General features: G+C 37.3%; 1 protein-coding gene across 13 annotated transcripts in view; it reads left to right on the top strand.

Moving 5' to 3' along the window:
• Positions 1-24079, top strand: part of BNC2 (basonuclin 2) — a 382877-nt gene that overhangs the window by 215380 nt on the left and 143418 nt on the right. For all 13 annotated transcript variants that reach the window (XM_035310133.1, XM_035310129.1, XM_035310125.1 and 10 more), the window contains one exon: positions 12165-12267. In XM_035310133.1, coding sequence (XP_035166024.1) covers positions 12165-12267 — 103 coding nt within the window. The remainder of the gene's footprint in view (positions 1-12164; positions 12268-24079) is intronic.

Raw genomic sequence — 24079 nt, 5'->3', positions numbered from 1 at the left:
CAGTGTAACTTTAGAACATAAAGTTTGATATAGATGGGATAGAAAAAATACTTTTCATTTTAGAAAATATTCAAAGTCTTCTAATAGTAACTTATTTTCTGAAAAATAAAACCTTGTAGCTTTTTTATGGAACTTCTACAACCACTTCTTCACTGAATGAAATGCAATCTAAAAAAACTATTTATTTATTTATTTATTTTTCTTGGCCAAGCTGAAAGCCCATCATTTAGAATCCAGAAAACAGTTATATCTGAGGTGGTAAAGAAAAGCCTGAAAAGTGAAATTGTATTGAAAGAGGCAATAAATTATTTGGTTTTGATATTTCTTAAGGAGAATGTCTTCCTGAATATGTGGAAAGAAATAGCTATTCCAGGATCCAAGCTGTATTTTACTTTGTTAAAATCAGATTATGCTTATTCTTTTGTTTTATAGAAAGAAAGGTTGGAAAACAAAAAAGCATAACTTCTGATTTTGCTGACATCATTTTATGTTGTCATTTATGTTTTTCTTATAAGAGATTTCTTATTTTAAAAAAATCCTTATTTATCTGTTAAAGATGGTATTTCTGCATATTTACATGCTTTCACTTGTGTTTTTTACTGGGCACACTGTACTGTTTGAGACCAAATAAAACTAGTCTCAATAACATGAGCTGTTTATCTGATGACCTTTAAGAATTTAAAAGGTCTCATCATCTTCTGGTTAAATTGCATAGAAACTATTTGAAGAATAGATGTTTTATTAAATAAATTCTAATAACTTTTTGAACCATGATCTACTGGCTAAATCTTCCTTCTGAGACTTAATTATTTCCTTCCATTATTTCCTTCCACATGTGACACATTAACAGGGTCAAAGTCTTTTTTTTTTTTTTTTTTTTTTTAGGGTACAGGATTTTTTTCCTTTTTGGAGAATTTTACATCACAATTTTCAAGTATTATTCATTTACATACCTTCTTTGTTTATCTACATTTGTTGTGAGGAAATGGAATTCTGTTGTGAAAAGTGAGGTTTATACAACACTATGGGAATGTCATTTCTACTTCTCTATGTGAGACGCTACTTTGTCTCATGTAGTTGCCAACAGAGATCAATATATTTATTCATTTATTTTTCCTGCAGAGGTGTCAATAAGGTATACAGAAAGGAAACTAGTTATAGTTTGACTATCAATGGCTTAATAATACTCTTCAGTTCGTGGAATGTTTTTCTCTTTCCTTATAAAAGCAATAATTTTGTGTGCAGAACTGATGTAGAAATTGGAAACCATTCAGCTGTTCAATTCAGAAACAGTAATATAAAATGATTGCTCTGAGGTTGGCAGAGGATTAAAACAAGTGCAAGCTTCTCGCTTTCTAAAGACCCTAGTTGTTGTGCTCACTGGGATGAGTATCTGGGTGGAGCTAGCAATGTTAATCTCTAAAATAGTTAATAGTAGAGGAAGCTCTGTGAGGCCTTTCATAGGTCTGTCCATCCATCCACATTGCTGGGTACCCATCAGCACTGACCACTGCCTTGACACAGTGCATGACTGAACTCCAACAATTGATAGAGTAGGTTTAATAACACGTTTTCCATCTATAAGAACAAATGCCCACATTTGCTAACATTCTCCCAGGCACAGGGAAACTGATTCTTAAGTCAACCATGTGTTTTTCTTCAAATTTTAAGCAAAGAAGCTCTTGTCAATCTTAAATTTTTCAGTGCAAACAACTTTGCTTTTGATTTCTGGAAACCTTAGGCTTGTATTACATGCTATAGAAACCTAGGGTGATATTATACCTGCAGTCTTTGTAGAATATCCTGTTGGCTGAGTATGAGTATGTGGGATCAGGAGTAATGTGGCTTACAGAAAGTTTCAGGAAAAGGACAGAGCTATTCTATGTTATGTTTGTTTTCGCTATAAAAGTCTATGTAGCGTTCGTTGGTACAGGTTTCCAGTTTTAGAAGTACCAGAAGAAGATTTTAATAGTGATTCTTAACTTAAATGCAATCCAGCTAGGTGGCCAGGCCCAAAGAGTTGTGAATACAGATATATCCAGTTGGAAGCCAGTTACAAGTGGTGTTTCACAGGCTCCATACTGGGGCCAGTTCTTTTCAATATTTTTGTCAATGATCTGGATGAGGGTAGAAAGTGCACTCTCAGTAAGTTTGCAGGCAACACCAAGTCAAGCACGAGTGTTGAACTGCTTGAGGGTAGGAGGGCTCTGCAAAGGGATCTGGATAAGTTGGACTGATGGGCTGAGACCCACTTCATGAAATTCAACAAGGCAAAGTGCTGGGTCCTATACCTGGAGGACAGCAACCCTATGCAACACTACAGGCTGGGGGAAGAGTGGCTGGAAAGCTGCCCAGTGGAAAGGGACCAGGGGATGCTGGTTGATAGCCAGCTGAATATGAGCCAGCAGTGTCTCAGGTGGCCAAAAAGGCCAACGGTATCCTGGCTTGTATGAGCAATAGCATGGTCAGCAGGACTAGGGAAGTGACTGTCCCCCTGTACTCGGCTCTGACAGGGCTGCTCCCTGAATACTGTGTTCAGTTTTGGGCCCCTCACTATAAGAAGGACATCGAGGTGCTGAAGCTTGTCCAAGGAAGGGTAACAAAGCTGTTGAGGGGTCTGGAGAGCAAGTCTTATGAGAGCAGCTGAGGAAGCTGGGGCTGTCTAGCCTGCAGGAAAGGATGCTCAGGGGAGACCTCATCATACTCTACAATTACCTTGAAAATGGCTGTAGTGAAATGGGAATCAGTCTCTTCTCCCAAATACCAATTGATAAGACAAGAGGAAATGCCCTTAAGTTACACCAGAAGTTTAGGTTAGATATTAGGAGAAATTTCTTCACTGAAAGGGTTGTGTGGCACTGAAACAGTTTACCCAGGGAAATAGTTGAGTCACCATCCCTGGAGGTCTTCAGAAATCATGTAGATATAGGATGTCATGCTTAGTGACATGATTTAATGATGGACTTGGCATTGCCAGGTTAAAGGTTGGACTAAATGGCCTTAGAGGTCTTTTCCAACCAAAATGATTCTATGATTACAAATGTTGTGTTTTGTTGTTGTTGTTGTTTGTTTGATTGATTGATTTTTCCTTCTTTTCTTACTCTCCATTTCTCAATAAGAATTGAAAATGTTTCTATAAAATGCTTGAAGGCTAAGTTGTTCTTATTCCATGAAAAGCTGTTTTATCCTATTAACAGCTTTCTATCTTGTTAGCATCTTTCCCTTCATATTGTATTAGTAACAGTTTCCATGAATGCCACAGAGAAATATAACAATATTAGTACCTTTCAAATTGTATTAGTGAAAATAAATACAAGTAAGAAACAATACTAATCTAGTGTGATGTAAAATTGCTAATAAAATACTGCAATGCAGTCAGTAACTCAGAAGCTATTTGCCTATCTCCAAATGTGGGAGAAATGAGAAGCTTCATTGTATGGATGTTTAAAACTGCTCAAATTATAAGCATATTCCCAAGTACTCTTTTTTGTTTTGAGCAACACATTATTAGCTTGTAATTATTCATGTTAAAATGGTCATCTGTCAATGAAGATTATTTTTTCTAGGGCCTACAAAGTAATTATTTTGTTTAAAATAATTCCTTTTTGAATTTTCAATTTTTCTAAAGTTGTATAATTAAAAAAAAATGTGTGTGTGTGTGTGCCAACAAATGAAATTATATGCTTCTCACTTCTGCCTTAATATCTATCCTCATGCTTTATTGTGTTGCATGAGCAGTTTCTTAATCTTATATCTGAAAATGGTATTTAATGCCATTACCCATTTTTTACAGATTGGGCAGTTTGAAATTGAGTGGTTAAGTGACTTAATCAATAAAGTGCCTCTGTGGGAGTGGCAGGCACAGGATCAGAGTTGAGTTGTTCCTCTTTCTTCCCAGTGTTTTGGCAAAATTATCGATGTAAAAATTGTAGATGACTTTAAAAAGTGCAATTATATCGGAATTTCATCATGAAGACATTAGGTCTTCCTACAGAGAGAGAAATACTACTGCATGTATACCCTGTAGAAAATGTATGGCACACGTTTCCACCCCAAGACATTAGGAAAGATGTACTGATTTCTGTCTATCTGCTTGTCTCATTTTATGGGAGCTTTCTTTATTTTTTTTTTTTTTTCTTTTTTTTTTTTTCTTTTTTTTTTTCCCTTTTATATGTGCTTTCCTGGAAAGGAATTTTCTCTCCTGAAATTAACTTTAGAATCTAATACACTGATTTATGTAGACTCCAAACCAGTACAGTTTTTCACCAGTTAAACATTCTGAAGCACAGAGAAGTCAACAGTAAGCAAGAGGGAGGGAATGGATGGGATGGGACATGTGAAACTTATCCATGTTCTTGGAAAACTTTTTTTTTTTTTTTTTTTTTTTTTTTTTAATACTTACAGGTTTAAATGATTAGTGAAATTAGCCCAAGGTCTAACACATAGTGATTGCCTCATAACTTTGTAGGTGCAATTATCTGCCAACAATGAATTATAAAAGTATTTGGCAGCCCACAACATCTGCAGTTATTTTTCCAAACCCTGTCCAATGTGCCAGCAAGCCAATAAGGGCACAAGTTTGTGGTCCCAAATATAAGACAGTCATAACATCCAGCTTAAAGTAGAACCCCTGCATATTTTTTATTGCCCACACCCGAGCTTTGGTTATCTTTTCACTTAGGTATTGTGGTTGTCTATAATGCACAAAAAATTCCCTATGATGCCAAGCTTACTAGGGGAGGGTCAACTTGGGCATTTCCTAAATGCTGGTATGCAACTAATCTTCCTTTTGGTGTTAATATAAAACAAACTCTGTTGTACTTCAGAGTTGCCAGCTATTACATATACTATGAATTCATTGGGAACTTTGCTATTAACAGCAAAAAAAAATATGCTGTGGTCTTTTTAAAAATAATACCTAATTGATGAAAGAAGAGGGGTTTGTTTGTTTGTTTGTTTTCTTGGGATTTCTACAGGAGTAGAGAAGGGAAGTCACAGATACTCTAAATGCTGTTTAAGAGCATATGATAAGTGTCATCAAAAACTATTTAAAAAATCAACTTGAAATTGTAGTATGGTACAATCCTGTACTGAGATACAGAAAAGACCTATATAGACAGACTTTATCTTCTCCAATTTGTAATCAATAAATGGTAAGAAAAAATGTCATGACAAAGAAGATGCTCCATAGTAAAAATGTCAGACTACTTGCAAGACTTAGCTGTTGTCTGCTGCTTCATGTATTTTTTTTCTTAGGAGTCACATACATTATTTTGATATGCCACATTATTTTGATATGCCATGATGTTTCAAGATCAACTGCTATATGTCTTTAAAATATTCTCCCAATAATAATGTTAGTTACTTTCAATAAAATATTATTTCAAAATTAGATATGGGGTATTTGCAATATACAATTGAAAAGTGAACAGAGTGTAGAAATAAAATGTTGCATTTATCACATTTCTTAAAGTTGAGAGATAAGCTGCAAGCAGTGCACTTTACTTTCCCAATAATTACCGTCATTTCACCAAAATCAGTTTTTGACAAATGACTAGACATTTTAAATTTTTAAACAATAAATAAAACAATTTATTCTGTCAATTAAGTTTGTAAAGCTCTTGCCCTTGTTACTAGAAGTTATAGATCTCATGAATTACCACACTACACAAAAACTAAATTTTATATTTATGTATGTGTATGTTTATGTTTCAAAACCCTATCACTAATACTAAACTAATACGTTTGTGCAGATTGCACACTCATGTAGAATCTTACTGATTTTCATGGAGCAGTAATAAACGACACTTATGCATCAGTTTGCTGGATTCTCATTAAAAAGTTTTCACCAACATGGAACCAAATCATCCTCACTCTTGTGCTCCTGTGATTGGTGGCAGTGGACTTGGATTGTGTGGGCTCAATAAAACAAATGTGTGACAGATGCTTTAGGATAGGCATCTGGATAGGCATCTGCTTTAGGATAGGCATTCAGGTAGATGGAACTTCCATGCAAATAAAGTTAGTAGAGTTGACTCCACTGCCTGTTCAGGTGCGAAGCAGTCCCTTGTATCATGGACTGATGTGAGACATTTCTTAGATACTTTTTTTGCACAGCAGCGAACAAGGAAAGGACATCAAGACCAAGAATCTGTTACCCTGCCCACTGTATGGGTATGTGAATGAGACTTCAATATGGATGTAAATGAGACTTCAGTAAGATATTTATCTTCACAGCATTGTAGGAGCCTTGTCACAAAATAAAATAAGGTTTTATTATAATTATTTGTTAGACCAGCTATTAAAATTCAGAATTAACTAAGTTGTAAAAGTAAGTCTCTCCAAAGTATTGCATTATTTTAAACTTTTTCCGTCTTTTGTGGTAACTTGTAAAACTCCAGAGGAGGAATCATACCTCTTCTTTATATGTGCTCCTCCTTCTCCCATACTGTGATCCCTTTCATGATAGCTTACTGCTCCCTGTCTCGTGGAAACTCTGCAAAACAGCCAGACAGATTGATTTTTCCATTACTGCTATTGGCTGTTTCTATTAATACGTGAATAATATTTACTTGTTATATAATTAAATCAACCAAACCAATGAATATCCTTAGTCTGGGGGAAACCCACAGAAGTCAGGAATAACATATCTTAATATTATCCATACTGATTTATGTGTAGGTGTAGCAGGCCACATGATTTAATAGTATTCAATGTTCCTTTTTTTATGGATTGCATTCTTCAGGAATAAAATCTCAAACAGAGCAGCAGGATATTTCTGAATGCTTCATTGTCAATTATAAAAGCATTAATTTATTTTAGTGTATGATATTTTGTTTTTAAACCCTAATAGCATTAATTTAAGATTTAAGGAATGTATAAATTATTTAAAGCAATTTGATTGTAATCCAATACATTTCATCCACTGCTATTATAAAATATCCTCAAAGGCTGCTATATTTTTGGTATAAATGCAAGAAGTGTTATTACAGGAGCTCCATGGAAGGGATGTATAAAGATATCTGAGAACTTCTATTATCTGCAATTTGTTGGTGTAGCAGAATACCATGGCACCTTTCAAGCTGCTACAGGAAACCATGTTTTAGAGGTTGGTTAAGGGCTTTAATGTGCAACCTGTCATGTGAATACATAGATTCCCATCCCCATGAATGTGGGGAGCCTGCATGTGATGATTCTGCTGTTCCTCTATGCAAGGTTTTTGTTTTCTTTTCTTTTCCTTCTGTCTGTCTTTCTTGGAGGAGTTTCTGAGAAAAGGCTTAGTCAGGAAAAAATTCTGCTTCCATCCCTAAAACATAGTGTCGTACACATAGTGAGTGCCCTGTTACATGCACTTTTTAGTGACACATTACGAAAGTAGAATTAATGCTGGGTGGCTTCTGGAGAGCCTAGCAGTACTCTTCCAAAGGCACTTTTCTGGCAGAAGTTTAGCTTTGCTACAACCTTGTATTTTTATACCTACTTTGTAACAGGGTTGAATAATGGCTACAATGCTTAGCTGCTGCAAAATTTCTCCAGATCTCTGCAATCCTTCAGACCCCACCCCTTTCAAATTAAGGAGTAACAGATGGCCAGTCACAGTTAATGCCAATCCATGCTGCTACCTACAAGCACACCAGCTACTGGACTTTTATCCTCTCTCTTCTTTAAAATACTGCTGCTGGGGAGTGGAGGGACAGCATTAAAGCCTTGAATTCTTAGATGAATCCACAACACTTTCATCTTCTCTTTCTGTTCTGGGTCATTCCTGATCCTGTCGCGCTCTCAGCGCTTCATATGTGTTAATTAAATGCTATTGGGGAAAAAAAAAAAAAAAAAAAAAAAAAAAAAAAAAGATATTGTTAATAATTATAAAAATAATATTGTTAATAATTATATAAAATAGATATTGTTAATAATTCAGATACACATCCTTGCAAGTCTCAGTACATATGTTGGTTGTATTTGTGAAGATCCATGTTTTCATTCATGCCAATGCTCTGTGTGTGTAGGAACATACTTTCACACACTTCAATCTTCTCTCCACAGGGTTACACTGGTTTCATGTTGGATTGTAGTGATCTGAGGTAGTGATCTGGATTAACCAAGTAAAGTGGAAAAATGAATCTTTGAAATAAGGACTAAAATCTACTTGAGATTTTCAAGAGCCTCCATCACTTATGTTGCATTTATACTGACAGCAGCAATTTACTGTCATTGCATCATGTTATTGTTTAGGGAATGTGGGTATCAGGCTTACAGAGTAATTTGCCTAAAACCATACAGGAATATGGAATATAATATGTGTTTTTCCAGTCCCAAATGAGCATCTTGAAGTTTGCAGGGTTATCCTCATCACTGAGAAGTATGCATGGGATTTTCCATGATGGGCTGGGAAAGTATTGATACCAGCTTACAACCTGACATCAACATCTGTTTTGCAGAAAAAGCAGCCACGTAAGGCCAAGCTGAATTTTGGGCCATACTATTTGTCTTCAGAGTTTCTCATGCCAATCCCTATTACTTAGTAAAAATATGAAACTCTTTCTGAAGACTTCTTGGATTTAGTTACTTGAGGAGCAAGTAGATGTTTTCATGTTTCTGTACAGTTTAGATGAATTTTTGGAGGGTATGTATAAAAGATAGAAAGCTTACTAGTTTCTCCATGCCCTTCAACACTTTACACTGTCAATACACTCTTTAACTCAGGGAAAAGAGACGTGAAACCTCTAGACTTTTTTTTTTTTTTTTCCCCCATCTCATAATTTATAATGGCTAAATAGATCATTTTTGAATGTGTGTAATAAAACTCAGTCTAAGCCTGAAACATTGTATTTCAGGTTCAAGCTGAATCCAATTTTTACAGGCAACCTGTTAACCTCTAAGGAAAAAAAAAAAAAAAAAAAAAAAAAGTAGAGGTCTAATGGAAATGCTGATGAGGATGAGCTTTAAGAAACTCTAGCAAATGACACAATTTCATCTAGTATGTGTACATATGCTATAAGGATATTACTCACATTATACATACTGTACAGCAAATACCTGTCACATTGGTGCAGAAATTCAAAAAGGTGGAGAAAACCTTTTATGGTAACATAAAAATCCTTTTTTTGTAAGGCCTTCTTTCTTTTTGCAGTACAATTAATTACAGAGTTCATTAATTAATGAACATATTAGAGAAAGAATACCATTACTGACCGGTGGAGACCTGATATATTACTGAGTCAATAAACTATTGAACACGAAACAAGACCTTTCTGGAGAATTTTTTCCTCATATCCCACAAACACATATATTATTCTTGCATGGTCAGCACTTTGGTACCCTTATATTTCATATTGCTAATTCTTTTAATCTCGCATACATACAGCAGTGTTTTATAACCTAGCTAATGAGTAATTGGACAGGTGACATTGGGACTGAGACCCTGAAGTGTCAGGCATAATAGAGCAGGATGTTTTTTTTCCCTTGTAAGGTTTTCGAGAGTAAAAGGTAGTGAAAGAACTGTTAAGACAGGGAAAAAAAGGAAACCTGTATCAGAAATTTATTAGAGAAATACAGGTTTTAATTGGATTGGTGAACTACAAATGGCTTTAAATGCTGTGTGATACAGATAGATAAATAAAGACAGAAAATAAAATAACTGAATATTTTTTATTGTCAGTAACCAGGGAATCTAGCTTTGGCAAGTTAATGTTGAATGTAATTTTCTTTAAGATGATATAGTTAGGGTAACTCTTTTTTGATATGGATGGAGTGTGTATGGGGGTGTGTTAATTGTTTGGAAGGTGCAAGAGAATTCACAATGCTTCAGTATGTCTGTGGCCATAGGAGCTAAGCACCCTTCCCCCACCTTAGGCCCTGTGTAATCATTGATTGCATCTAAATCTATAGAGATATCTTTTCCTGGCAGCTCTGGTAGTTACAGTAGATTGTTAATCTGTGAATGATCAGAATAAGCCTCTATGTCTCAGAAATCTTCATGCAAATTACATCTAAATGTGTGCTGTAGATTTATTAGTAGCAGTTTGAAGTGCAGAGGTCTTCTTCTACACTATTTAAAAAAGTAAGTCTGTTAGACATTAAAAAAGTCCCATTCAATTTGTATTTGCTTTTCTGTGACTATAGTTAGCCTCTCTCAAGTAAATCTGTGTAGGTTTTGAAATCATTTTTGAAAGGGAGGGGAGATTTTAATGAGATGTATTGTATAGGCAAATTTAAGATCTCTGCATGGGACTGGCATCTTAGCTTCACTGCTTTGAAATAATTCCTTCTTTTGCAAAAGAGAGAATTACATATATTTTCAGCACCACGGTATGAGAAGGACATAAACTATTAGAGAGCATCCAAAGGAGGGCTACAAAAATGGTGAGGGGTCTTGTGGTGGTTTTACCATGCTAGGCAGCTGAACACCACATCTGCTCTCTCACTCCCCCTCCTCAGATGAGGAGGGGAAGAAGTAAAGGAAAGAACAACTCATGGGTTGAGATAAGGATGATTTAATTAAAGAGAAAAAAAAATGTTAAGGAAATATTATTATTAATTAAACAATTCAACTAAAGGGAAAAAAGGGAAAGGGGAAGAGGGAGGGGGGAAGGGAATAACAAAACAAAACAAATAAAGGCTTTGTGGAAGTGCAGAGGAAAGAAATTACTCTCTACTTCCCACAAATGACCGATGCTTGACCACGTCCTTGAAGCAGGGCCTCAACTCACGTAGCCGGTGTTCGGGAGGAGGACAGACGTTTTCGCAACAAGAGCCCACCCCTCCCCTCTTCTTCCTTTTTCCACCTTTTATTGCTGAGTGTGACATCATATGGTATGGAATATCCCTTTGGTTGGTTTAGGTCAGCTGCCCTGCTGATGTTTCTTTCTCACTTTTTTGCCCACCCCCTAGGAGGGTCAGAGAGAGTCCTGGTGCTGTGCCAGCACTTCTCAGCAGCAGACACAACACTGGTGTGATACCACTGCTGTTCTAGCTACAAGTGCAGAGCGCAGCACTGTATGGGCTGCTGCAGGGAAAGTTAACATCCCAGCCAGACCCAGTAGAGGTCTATAGGGCAAAACATGTGAGGAGCAGCTGAGGTCACTTGGTTTGTTCAGCCCAGGCTGAGGGGAGGCCTCATGGTGGCCTGCAGGTCCCTCACGAGGGGAGCGGAGGGGCAGGCGCTGAGCTCTGCTCTCTGGGAACAGCAACAGGACCTGAGGGAATGACATGGAGCTGGGACAGGGGAGGGTCAGGCTGGGTGTTAGGGAAAGGTTCTTCACCCAGAGAGTGTTCGGGCACTGGGACAGGCTCCCCAAGGGAAGTCATCAAAGCACCAAGCCTGTAGGACTTTAAGAAGTGTTTGGACTGTGCTCTTAGCCATATGGTCTGATTTTGGGGTAGTCCTGTGTCTACTTGATGATCCTTGTGGATCCCTTCCAACTTGGGATATTCTGTGGTTCTGTGTACATGTTTGACAAGTACAGAATGCTAAGAAGTGAAGTGTTAGGCCCAGATAATGGCAAAAATGAAAGAAAAGTAAATTTACAAGATGTATTATGAGACAGACCTATTCTTCTACCATAATTGTATTCTGTTTTAGGAAAACATCAAATCCACGACTCCTTTTTGGTGTAATGGAGTTGCACATTATGAGAGCTCCAACAGGGAAACTTGCAAATAACCTTTGGATACCATGGGGGGAGGGGAAAGAGATCTGCAATATTCCTTTTTATGTTTTCATTTCCTTGTTTTATGCTTCATTTTAATTAAGATGATGTGCTGTTTTGGGAAGTCATCACTGGTAACATTTTCCTTCAGGCCAGTGATTCAGAATCAGAAAAATTGTAGAACACCTTGAGAATCCTTGTCTTTCCACTTTTTTTTTTTTTTTTTTTTTTTTTTTTCCTTTTTATCCTAGAGGAAATAGAGCAATTCTTTTAAACACTTTAGTTAAGTATTCGTCTTTGTGGAAAAACAGAGTATGTTATTATTGAATAAGCATCGCTCAGCGATACTGATAGACGTTTTTGAAAGAAAATTAATCCCTAATAAAAAGAATGAGCAATACTTTGAATGTTAGAAGGCTGTTTATTACTGTACAATACCCTTGTAGCTCTCACAACAAATTTGTACAAGAGTCAAGAAAGATGTTAATATGTGTTTTCTCTTTCTTTTTCCAGGCCATCCGCTGTACACTGGTAAATTGCACATGTGAATGTTTTCAGCCAGGGAAGATTAACCTGAGAACCTGTGATCAGTGTAAACATGGCTGGGTGGCACATGGTAAGAAATGTCTGTTCTGGATTTGTCTTTTCTGTTCTGTCCGTCTTTCTCAGTCTCTGTAAATACTAAGAACCAGAGTGGCACGGGCAGTAGTGATGCCTGTTCATCTGTGCAGGTATTTCGGTGCACTCTGGGTCTATGCAAGTATGTGTTTTTTTTTTTTTTATAATGATTTCTAGGATGGAAGCATGAGGGTCGATTACTCGGGCAATAGATGCCACATGAGTTCAACAGCTTATGTACAGCTCAAAAATATATTCTAGCCTCCAGGAAGTAACGTGGTTCTAGCAGGCCTTAGCAGAAAGGCAAGAGGTTTATCATATGGTTGCACAGCAGAGTTTATATTGCAAATAAGCATCAGCCAATAAGTTGCTGAGACTAATAGAAATTCAATCAATGTCAGCCTTTCAGAACTTGAATATCAGAGTGAAATCGTGTATCCTATTTGGCTCAATAACAGTGTGCACACATGATCAGTGTGCTGAACATCTCTTCCTCATGTTTAAGTAGGTGAAGAAAGAATAGAAGGATCAGAATTTTAAAAGGCATCAAACTATACTTGCAGGCCTTCCTTATTTTTTTTTTTTTACTTTTTTTTTTTTTTGTGGGAAGAAAAAGTAAAATATTTTTTAAAATTATTTTGTACATTTGATTTCATTTTTCTTGACAGTCTGGATTAAGATATATATGAGAGAGAAAGACAGAGCTGAATAAACAATTCCATGGCAAAGGAGAATACCTAAGATGGGGAAAAAATAAAAACAAACAAACAAAAAACAACAGAAAGACTATGCTTACAGAAGAAATTAAAGATTTCTTCTCATGGTCCAGTCTATTGACATCTAAGCAAGCACAATCTTCATTCTCCACTTCCAGCAGACAATCAGTGTGTTACACTTTATGAATTTATTTTATTGTATTGTATTGTATTGTATTGTATTGTGTTGTATTTTTATTTTATTTTATTTTATTTTTATTTTATTAATTATTTTATTGCAGTGAGACATAGGTTGGAAGCTTAGTACCTCAAAAACACACTTGATCTCTACTTAATGCATGATTGTGTGTATTTCTGCTTGAGACTGCTGACTTATTGCAAGTGTGAATGCTCAGCAAATTCAACAGAAAAGAATGCCAGAGAAGTTTTTAAATCATTCACATACCTGGAAAAAAAAAAACAACCAAGCAAACAAACAAACAAACAAAAAAAGGAACATAAGTATGATTCAGTCTTTTGTCACTTGATAATAGTATGCACATCCTGGCTAACAATAGCATAATGCCGCCGATATGGTAGTTGGTTGCAGATGGATTATGTACTTGATTGTCTAGAGACAATCCCTATTTTCACTCCTCTTAATTCCTGGAAAAATATCTTCAGCCACAATATAACCAGACTGACATTTCTTGGAAGGGTCACTAAACCTCACAAAATTCTGAAGTTCAGGCATACTTCAGGTTTTGTATAGAATCAGCATCTGAGGTTTTGCTGATCCACTGTAGGGAAGACTCATCTAGCTATTTTCCAGGATGTTGAGTAATAGAAAGAAGGAGTCTAGCACTTGGAATCTCACATATCGGTATCTCAATTCTTGTTTTTAACCAATATATCTTGTAAGTGTGATCAGATTTTTTCTGATAAATACTTTTCTGTGAGGTTGTTGAGTTCAAAATCAGAATGTAAAAGTAATCTGAGATAACCACAAGGCTCTGTTTTACAAGTCCAGAAACTAGAAAGGTGAATGTTATAATCATGGAAGCATCACCTTCTCCTGTACCTTGGAGGCACCACCTTCTCCTGTACCCAAGTACTTAACATTCCAAGTATAGAAAACTTCACACAGCTATATATTATTACTGACTCTTTGTTTTACTACTGCAGTGAGCAAAGAATGCTCTCATTTATTTATTTATTTATTTATTTATTTATTTTTAATACACTTTGTGTACATTCATCTGAAGTATTTACATTTTATGGCAGAACAAGACTAGTCAGATGTATGTTTCATATACATTCTCAAAGCACAGGCTTGTAAATTACTTCCTGAAGACTGGGATGCATCTGCTTCAGTTTTTGATCTTAACTTTCTTCCAGAATTTTGACAGCTACATTCAGTAGACTGAACAATACATTATTGCACTGTATCACCTGGATTTTAAAATGACTGAATCAAGTTGCTGTTCAGAAGTGATTTTCTTTAAACTGTTGGCACAGTACTTTCAGAAGTTGGTTCTTGAATGAAAGTACTATTTTCTGTTGCTTTAATTAAAGTTTTCCTTCTGATTTTTATTAATGAATTTCAACTCAAATGCTTAGCATATGGTGTAGTGCTTTATTGAATGTAATCATCAAATAATAGATGTTTCCAATAGGAAGTACCAGTTCTAATAACCTAGAATCATAATTAACTCAGTTGATCAAAAATGGCCTAGAACTGCAGTCTTTTCATGCATTACTTGACTAATCTGTGCAGAGTTAATGCATGTTAACAATTGCCATTTAAAATGTTGAAATTTTTGGAGTGGGCAAAAAAAGGCATAAAGCCACCACAGTATTATTACACTTAGCAGCTGCTGTCCTGTTTTATTGTTGTTGCTGTTATTTTCCTGCTTCCTTCATCTTTATCATGTTTTTCTTTGCTCACCTGAAATGAGCTGCACACATCTTGAAAGGAATAGTTGCCTGCAAGTTCAATTTTTATCTGTTTGGAGGTGCCAAAGTAGGATGTCTGTATTTGAGCAGATTCATCAGAGAAGGTTTTTTTTTTGTGTGTGTCAAATAAGTGATTCTGTTGGCAAAAGTTCAGCTTATCAAGTTTTGACCAAGCACCTCTGTATGATAATGGTAATCCTACCACCACCGTTTTTAAGGCTGAAGCCTTAAAACTTAAACTGCATAGAGTATCATAGCATTCTCTAGAATAGCTGTACAGAAAGGAGAATAGGTTACTATTAGTGTGAAACTATAGATATTTTGAGGGATTTGGATGAATAGACTGTTCTAATTTGTTTACAGATGAATCCTGGGTTTCATATGCTCGGTTTGGATGGAGATTTATTTTCTAAAACAAAAGCTGAATGGTTTAAACTTGAGAAGCCATTTCCTAGACCTCAATTTTTATGCCTATTTCCTTTTTGTATAGTTTTTCTTTTTTTAATGGTTAAGGTACTTGGTACAGTCCTTACAGTGAAACAAAAATCCTATTAAAATATTAATAGTTCGTTTTTCTTTTTTAGTACAATTGATTTTAACACAAGTAATTGCTGTTTTGTGGTCTTTAAATAATGTAGGAGTAAGATAGTAAGAGGACTAGAAAAAAAAACGAGATTTTCTTGAATATTTGGACTGGCTTCTTCTGATATTTTTGTTATATTACAAGTACCACATTATATGGAGATAGTAATGATACTTCACTGGCTCTGGCACAAAAAATCACGTAAACTTTATTAGAATCAATAAAGAAAACCAACACTTTACTTGCCACTCACTTTCCAGATGTATCTTATGAGGAAAGAAATTTAGCAAGTCTTCAGTATAAAGATGTTAATTTCATTAACTTTATGTGCTTGTCGTTTATGTCAGCATGACTACTGTGCTACTAGCAGAAATACTCTTGTACGTGGATCAAAAAACCCAATGCAATATCAGTTTGAAATAGTGTCAACTGTGTTGAGGTGAAATACATCATAGCACTCTAAAACTACTATGACATTCATTCTGTTTCTTTTTGTTTCAATATCTCATACTTTGCAGAAACTTAAAAAAAAAATACAATAATTTGATTAAACTTGTCTGAAATTACTAGTGTATTGTTTCAAAGAGAGTTAGAAAATTAAAAATGCTAGTTCTATATCATACCCTCAAACTGATCACTGATAAAACTCAAATCAGACATCAAGCAGCAGCAGTCTTTTATATCTTTTTGATATATTATGCATTCTTGGACTATCTGAATGTCTTAGAACAATTTGGTAGAACGGATGTTCAATCTGTTCTACCAAAGAAGTATCCTGTGAACATTTTTATTGTCCTCCTCCCTTCTTCTCCCGTTGATCACTGTAGTGATCTTTGTCCCAGTGTTCCCTAGCGATCTTTGCTGTCTTCCTCTGCATCATGCCAATCAGCACAGCTCAAGGAAGGCTACATATTCTTACGTACTCCTTAGTACCTCTTTGAGTACCTCAGAGTATGAACTACATATGGTTCTATCTCCAGTCAGGTACTTGGCCAGGCCATTTTTTCAAATACATTTGAGATTAAGTTCCTTGAAGTTCAGATAGAATATACATTAGAAGATTTAATCACACAGGGCATATCCATCACTCCTTTCCATCTTAAAACCTCATACCCAATGAATGCTTATGCTCAGAGACTCACCATGTGGGTTACTTTTAACTTGTGAAGGAAGTTTTCTGCTTTCACTATTTATATAATGCATGCACTAGCTTGCTGTAAATGAGACTAACAAAAACAATGACAAACAATGACACCCAAAAACAGAGAATGCTCTGTTGTAAAACCCAAATATATGATGTGACTGTGAGTTCTTCTTTCCAAATGACTGAGTGGTGATTTCTACATGTTAATTTGTGAACTTGTTGGGTAAAAGAAAAGGAAAGCAAATAAATAGAGAGAAAGAAGAATTCTGTGGATATGTTAGAAATTCCATCCTTTCCTCACCCTGAAGTTGCCAAATGGGCTTAATTCAGGAAGAAAGTTTAGATTTTAAATGTGAGCTACATGGCAGAGGAAGAGGAACACCATGTTGAAATAAGAATGAGCAGGGTTTCTATATTTCTCACAGTCCAAAACTGTCAAGTGATAAAAATCCAGGTTTGGGAAGTCCAAGGTCATCTCTAACAAAACAAAACAAAACACAACAAACAAAATCAAAACATGTTACAGATCTTAGAGTCTCTCTAAAAGCTGGCAGAACTCTGCCATGTTATTCTTTACTTTAAAATTGGGATAATAGAAAATAAACACTAGAAAGGGAAAGTGGAAATATAATCCTATTATTATAATTCAGCGGTAAAATAAAGGGTTATTTTTGTATTGTTTCATAATATTTAAAAAAGAGTCACAACTTCCACATAACAAGCATGCTTGTTTCTTTGTTTTCAGTGAAGTTAATTCTTTAAAATGCTTTAAAAAGACTTGAGAGCATTATAGCTTTAATTTTTTTTTAGTTACATAGAGATTTTTGGCAAAGAAATTATCTCAATTCATTGATAGCAAAGGCCAACTCTTCATGACTTTATAAGTAAAACTATTTTAGATCTAGTCTGGCTTTTCCTGTATTTTACCGACAAAAACCTTTTAAACCGTCTTATAACTTCCTTTTGACCCTGAAGGATGAGACATATTTTTCATTACTCAGTTGCTTCCAGGAACTTTACCTGATTCATTACTGGTAAACTCTTTTTGTAAGTCCCTCCTCCTGCTTCTGTCTTTCCTTTTCCTTCCTTTCATCAGCAATTCCCATAGTGGTCAGCAAAGCACAAAGAACATGCAATCTATTATCTTGTGGGTACTCTGATCCAGTATCTGGTTTTAAAGCCTGCCACACTGGTAGGAATGATGTGATGCAGGGTTTGCCGTGGGTTAGTCTGAGATCATCTTTAATGCAAGTTGAGCTGAGGTAAAAGGAAAAAGAAAATAGCCAAGCACTAGGGCATCCAAGACAAATAATATTGTTTCAAAGGTCTGTCATGGAATCATAGAATCATAGAACAGCTTGGGTTGGAAGGGACCTCCAAGGTCATATTTTTCCAACCCCACTGCCATGGGCAGGGATTCTACCCACTAGATCAGGTTCCCCAGGGCGTTGTCCAACCTGGTCTTGAGGTTCAGGGATGGGGCATCCACAGCTTTTCTGGGCAAAAGAGATACAAGTGACAGATACAAGTCAGATACAATTGATCCAAGATCAAATAAAAATACTTTATTTTCTATCTTTGTATTCAGTTGACACATAACTACATGGTCAAGGGTTTAATCCTCATGGAAATTTATCATCCGCAGGTGCTGAGGAAGGCTTTTCCTGTGGGAAAACCATAGTCTCTGAAACGTGTATGTTCACACACACTTCGGATTTCTCTGGAGGATCCATTCAGACTTTATTTTTTTCTCCTTTCTTGCCACTGTCAGGATATCATAATGTTTTACTCAATCAGGAAGAGGTTAGGTCTTCCTCTCATGACTCTACTGGCTCACAAGTTTGAAAATGTTAATATCTCTTGGATGTGGTCAGATGAGATTATCCCAACGAGACGTTAAATAGTCAGCTAAGGACTGCTCCAAAGCCTAGTAAGCCTTAAACAGACTACAACCCATACCGAAGCATGGTGCCCTTTCCTTCTGAATTGGGCTATATTCACATCCCAAAGTGAAGCTCTTTCTTACCATATTTATTGTATGAAAATTTTAAATGTCTAATAATACTCTACTCCATGGAACAGGGATTAAAACCATCAGATGCTCATTGGCAATTCTTGTTTGCAACCAGACAGTCAGATTGCTTCGTGTTAGCAACAGATTTGGAGGTGACTTGTCTCAGCCCCGTTTTGGAAGAATACCATGAAATTGTTTACAGTGTCTACATATCTGCATACAAGATCTATATAAATGTAGAAAGACTTGTACAAAAGCACAATTCTTCTGCTGTGAATCTCAACTTCTGCCTGTATGAATGGCGGGCATCATGTCTTCTTGCTCTGTATAACTGCATCTACCCATCTACCACCGTGCTAAAGGTATACTTTAGAGGAAAGTGGCTACAAAAATAAGCTATTCTCTGTAATGGTTAAAAAAAAAGGGTTGTCAGCATTTCTGCTTTTGCTCTCTCTTTTGTGGGTGAGTTTTATAATGTTTTTTGTTTGTTTGTTTTGTGTGTTTTTTTGTTTGTTTGTTTGTTTGTTTTTCTAGACATTTCATGTTTGTGTTAAGTGGCTCAGATAGACGCAAAGTTTGGGGCAAGAATTTCACTGTTCTAAACAGTGTTCTAGAACAGTGTTTTAGGAAAAAATCAGAAATCTGTTATCATAGATACAAATTTTCTCTGCCCATGTCAATTATCTTCCTGATAATATAAATTGAAAACATAATATTCATTATCCAGATCTTCGTTATCCATCTCCATTGTTGCCTTATGTTTCGCAGTCCTGCTCAAGTTGCTTCCCTGTACATCAATTTCCCAGTCTCTGAAATACACATAAGGCCACTTTTATAGCTATAATCTACCTAGACTAGCTATACAAAGCCAAGAGAGGTTTAGACTGAGAATGTTACAAAAAAGCAAGATATTCTTATTTGGTGCCCATCATTATTGAAATTACTTTTTACGGAGTAGGTTTCTTCTCCTTTAGTGCACCCAATAACATATGCTAAAATGCTAGGAGCTAACTTGGATAACTTGCCCTCTCTCCATGAGGAGAGACTCCAGTAAGGAAAAAAATAGACTTGCTATATGCAAAATAGAGCAAAGGCAAGAGAAACAATGATTTTTATCAGCACTTGGAATCCCCCTTTCCAGACATGGTAGAGGCTGCTTTTTGAAAAGTAGTCAATAAAACCCTTATCTTGACTCTTAAGTGTTATGATAAGAAGTTCACTACATAGCATAACATCACCATAGGAGCAAAAAAGTGTCTGGAACTAGATGGCTGATTCCCATATGAGCAGGATAAATCCTGTAAGACCTGAAGGTACAAATCACCAGCAGACCTCTGGGGCAGCAATGGTGGCGTTTATTCTGTGATATGCATCCACAAGTCTTCAGGATATTTAGGTCATAGCACCTGCATACTTGTCTCTTTTAACACCTATGCTGCTGCACATGAACTGCTGTGATGTACTATCCACTTTATCATTTTATTACATTTTATTACATCATAAATTTTTATATCTTCTTAATGATCCTACAAGAAGCTTAATTGTTTATAGGAACATCTTAATTAACTAGAGTTCAGTAGGTTAAGCAGAACACAAATTGAAAGAGCTCTAAATGAAACAAATCCTACCACTCCATTCTACATAGCTTCATAAGGTTAAAATGGGATTTGACAGGAAGAATAAAAAATCATACTGCATTCAGATGTTACAAAGTAATGATGATACCTTGGGTAACTTTATTTCAGCTTTCTGTTTTGCAAATTTGAAATTCAAAATGATTTTATTTACTTATTTATTTATTTATTTATTACTTCCCAGGAAGAATTTTGGCTTTAGCTCTGGCACCATTATGAGGAAACTTGTCTCAGGTTAATTTAACAGCATTACTTTACTATCTCATTTCCATCTGGATTTTAGAAATAGAAAACATAATGTAAGACTTTATAATATGAATCTCAATGACTTATTTATATTCTTTATGACTTAATTCTTCTATATTCTGTATATGACTTAATTATATTCTGTTTGCAAACAAATTTTCTGAAAGTTATTTAACAGGAGCTTTCTGAAATGTTTGCAGCCCATGAATTTTATGGCAGTCCTTTGCAAGTGCCTTATTTGGTTGAGGGGTGGTGGTGGTGGGAAAGATTGATGTTATCAGTGGTAGCTGTAAGAACCTGTCTTCCAAGAATCTGAACATCTTCAGCTGTCATCAACTTATGGACAGGAAGTTTTCCTCAGAAAACTGAGGGGGTCTAGCACACATGAGAAAGCATGTCATGGTCTTGAATCCATGCGCCACCACAGGCTTAAACATCACCATGGTCTTGTCTTGCCTTTGTGAAATTATGCTTCAGTATTGTATCGTAACAGAATGGTGTTAACAGGTGGTCAGTGCCTGTTTCATTTTCACTACAATTTTCAAGGCTGCATAAATGATAAGAGTAAGTGTCCTGAAGAAGTGGTGGAATACCCCTCACTATAAATATTGAACCTTCAAATTGACAAATCTAGGGCCCTAGATAACCTGATTTAAGGCCTTGCTTTCAATAGAAGGCTGCACCAGAAAATCTCCAGAATTCCAACCTATACTTTTCTGTGAACTTATGACTCACACAATGTAATTTGAGGTGCAGCAGGATTAAGATGGAAATCCTCCAAATTCAGCCCACAAATCCATAACTACCAGCTAGGCTGCTGTCTCACTGTATACAGTAAGTCAGTCAGATGGTGTTAGTCTCAGTAAAATACATGTTGGCGTCAATTTCACCATTTTTAAGGGGAGAGAATATCTTTATGAAGGCGTTAATGGCTTATAGGAAGGAGGTATTAGATTCTGAAGACTAGGAGATAGGAAAGATTGAAGGTGAATGACTAGCCAATGTAATAGAAGGGCGCTGTCAATCCATGTGTCAAGGGGCAAGAGTGGGGCTGCCCAGCAAGGGGGTCTGAACCAGGAGCCAGGGACAATTCCAGCACAGGCCATGTCTGCACTAACGGACACAGTCCCCCAGGGTCTGATTTGGGAGGACAGAACTGTGAAAAGGGTATACCACCAGCCTCAGACAGTGTGAATGGAACAAGTCATAGAATCATAGAATATCCCAAGTTGGAAGGGACCCATAAGGATCATCAAGGCCAACTCCTTGCACCACACAGGTCTACCCAAAAATTCAGACCATGTGACTAAGTGCACAGTCCAATCTCTTCTTAAATTCAGACAGGCTTGGTGCAGTGACTACTTCCCTGGGGAGCCTGTTCCAGTGTGTGACCACCCTCTCAGTGAAGAACCTCTTCCTGATGTCCAGCCTAAACCTCCCCTGCCACAGCTTGACACCATTCCCGTGGGTCCTATCACTGGTGACTAAAGAGAATAGATCGGCACCTTCCCCTCCACTCCCCCTCATGAGAAAGCTGTAGACCACAATGAGGTCTTCCCTCAGTCTCCTCTTTTCCAGGCTGAATAGGCCAAGTGACCTCAGCCACCCTTAAACATCTTCCCCTCTAGGCCCTTCGCTATCTTTGTAGCTCTTCTCCGGGCACTGTCCAATAGTTTGACGTCTGTTTTGTACTGTGGTGCCCAGAACTGCACACAGTACTCGAGGTGAGGCTGCACGAGCACAGAGTAGAGCAGTACAATCACTTCCCGCGACCAACTAGCAATGCCGTGCTTGATGCACCTAAGGATATGGTTGGCCCTCCTGGCTGCCAGGGCACACTGCTGGCTCATATTCAACTTGCTGTCAACCACTACCCCCAGATCCCTCTCTGTGAGGCTGCTCTCCAGCGTCTCGTCGCCCAGTCTGTACGTATAGCCAGGGTTGCCCCATCCCAGGTGCAGGACCTGGCACTTGCTCTTGTTAAACTTCACGCAGTTGGTGATTGCCCAGTTCTCCAGTCTGTCCAGATCTCTCTGCAAGGCCTTTCCATCCTCAACAGAGTCCACAACACCTCCAAGTTTAGTGTCATCAGTGTCATTTGCTCAAAACACCTTCTATTCCTACATCCAAACCATTTATAAAAACATCGAAGAGGACTGGCCCTAAAATGGAGCCTTGGGGGACCCCACTGGTGGCTTTACACCAGCCTGATGCAGACCCATTTACCACAACCCTTTGAGCCCTGCTCGTCAGCCAATTGCACACCCATCCTATGATGTTTTTGTCTAGCTGTATGCTGGACATTTTGTCCAGTAGGATCCTATGCGAAACTGTGTCAAAAGCTTTACTGAAATCCAAAAAGATCACACCAGCTGGTTTCCCTTGATTGACTAGATGGCTGATCTTATCATAAAAGAAAATCAAATTTGTTAAACAGGACCTACCCCTTGTCAACCTTTGGGACTAAATTGTCCCCCAGGTGCACTTCAATAACTTCAGTGATAATCTTCTCCAAAATTTTACCAAGGACTGAAGTGAGACTGACAGGCCTGTAATTGCCAGAGTCTTCTTTCTTGCCCTTCTTGAAAATTGATACAACATTTTCCAGCTTCCAGTCTACTGGGATCTCTCCAGATTCCCAAGACCGTTGAAAAATAATTGAGAGAGGTCCTGCGATGGCGTCAGCCAGCTCTCTAAGCACCCTGGGATTAATCCCATCTGGACCCATGGACTTGTATGGATCCAGGTGGAACAGCAAATCCAGCACACATTCAGGGTTGGTTGGGCGTTTATCATGTCCACCGTCATGGTCCTCCAGCTCAGGGCACCCTGGGTCCTGAAGCCCATCATCAGCATTGAAGACAGAGGCAAAGGTGGCATTAAACATCTTTGCTTTGCCCATGTCCTCGTCTGTGAGGTGACCTTCCCCATCAAGTAGTGGATCTATATTTTCTTTGGTTCTCCTTTTTCTGTTCACATATCTAAAAAAAACTTTTTATTGTCTCCCACAGACCTGGCCAGCTTCAACACTAGTTGGGCTTTGGCCACATGAATTTTCTCCCTACAAACGTGAACAGTGTCCCTGTATTCCTTCCACATTGCTGACCCTGCTTCCAGCAGCTGTACATTTTCTGCCTAACCTCCAAAGAAGATCTTTGGTCAGCCAGGCCGGCCTTCTGCTCCACCTACTTGGCTCCTGATATTTTGGAATTGCCTGATCCTCTGCTTTTAGGATTTTTAAGACAGGCCAAGGGTCCTTTCAAGGGCTTAAGTCAGGAACAAAAAAGATTATGTCACAGACAGGGCTGGAGACCATGCTCTCAGACATGGGTCTGAGAATCATCCAGAAGTCAGGCAGGCACACCTGTGGTGGAGCATAGGTAGACAGCGAAGAGCCTGAGTATAATTAGTGGTTCTGGATCAATTTACTGAGGTTGCAGGGTAATGTCTAGAAAGGATGGTCAGTCCAATGAAGGCCACTTGGTGCACTATGCATTGGTCAGTAGTTGCTGTCTCTAGCAGAGTTTTGTCAACAGAT

Source organism: Oxyura jamaicensis, chromosome Z (assembly GCF_011077185.1).
Source record: "Oxyura jamaicensis isolate SHBP4307 breed ruddy duck chromosome Z, BPBGC_Ojam_1.0, whole genome shotgun sequence".
Lineage (NCBI taxonomy): Eukaryota > Metazoa > Chordata > Aves > Anseriformes > Anatidae > Oxyura > Oxyura jamaicensis.
This window is presented reverse-complemented; position numbering and strand designations above follow the sequence as displayed.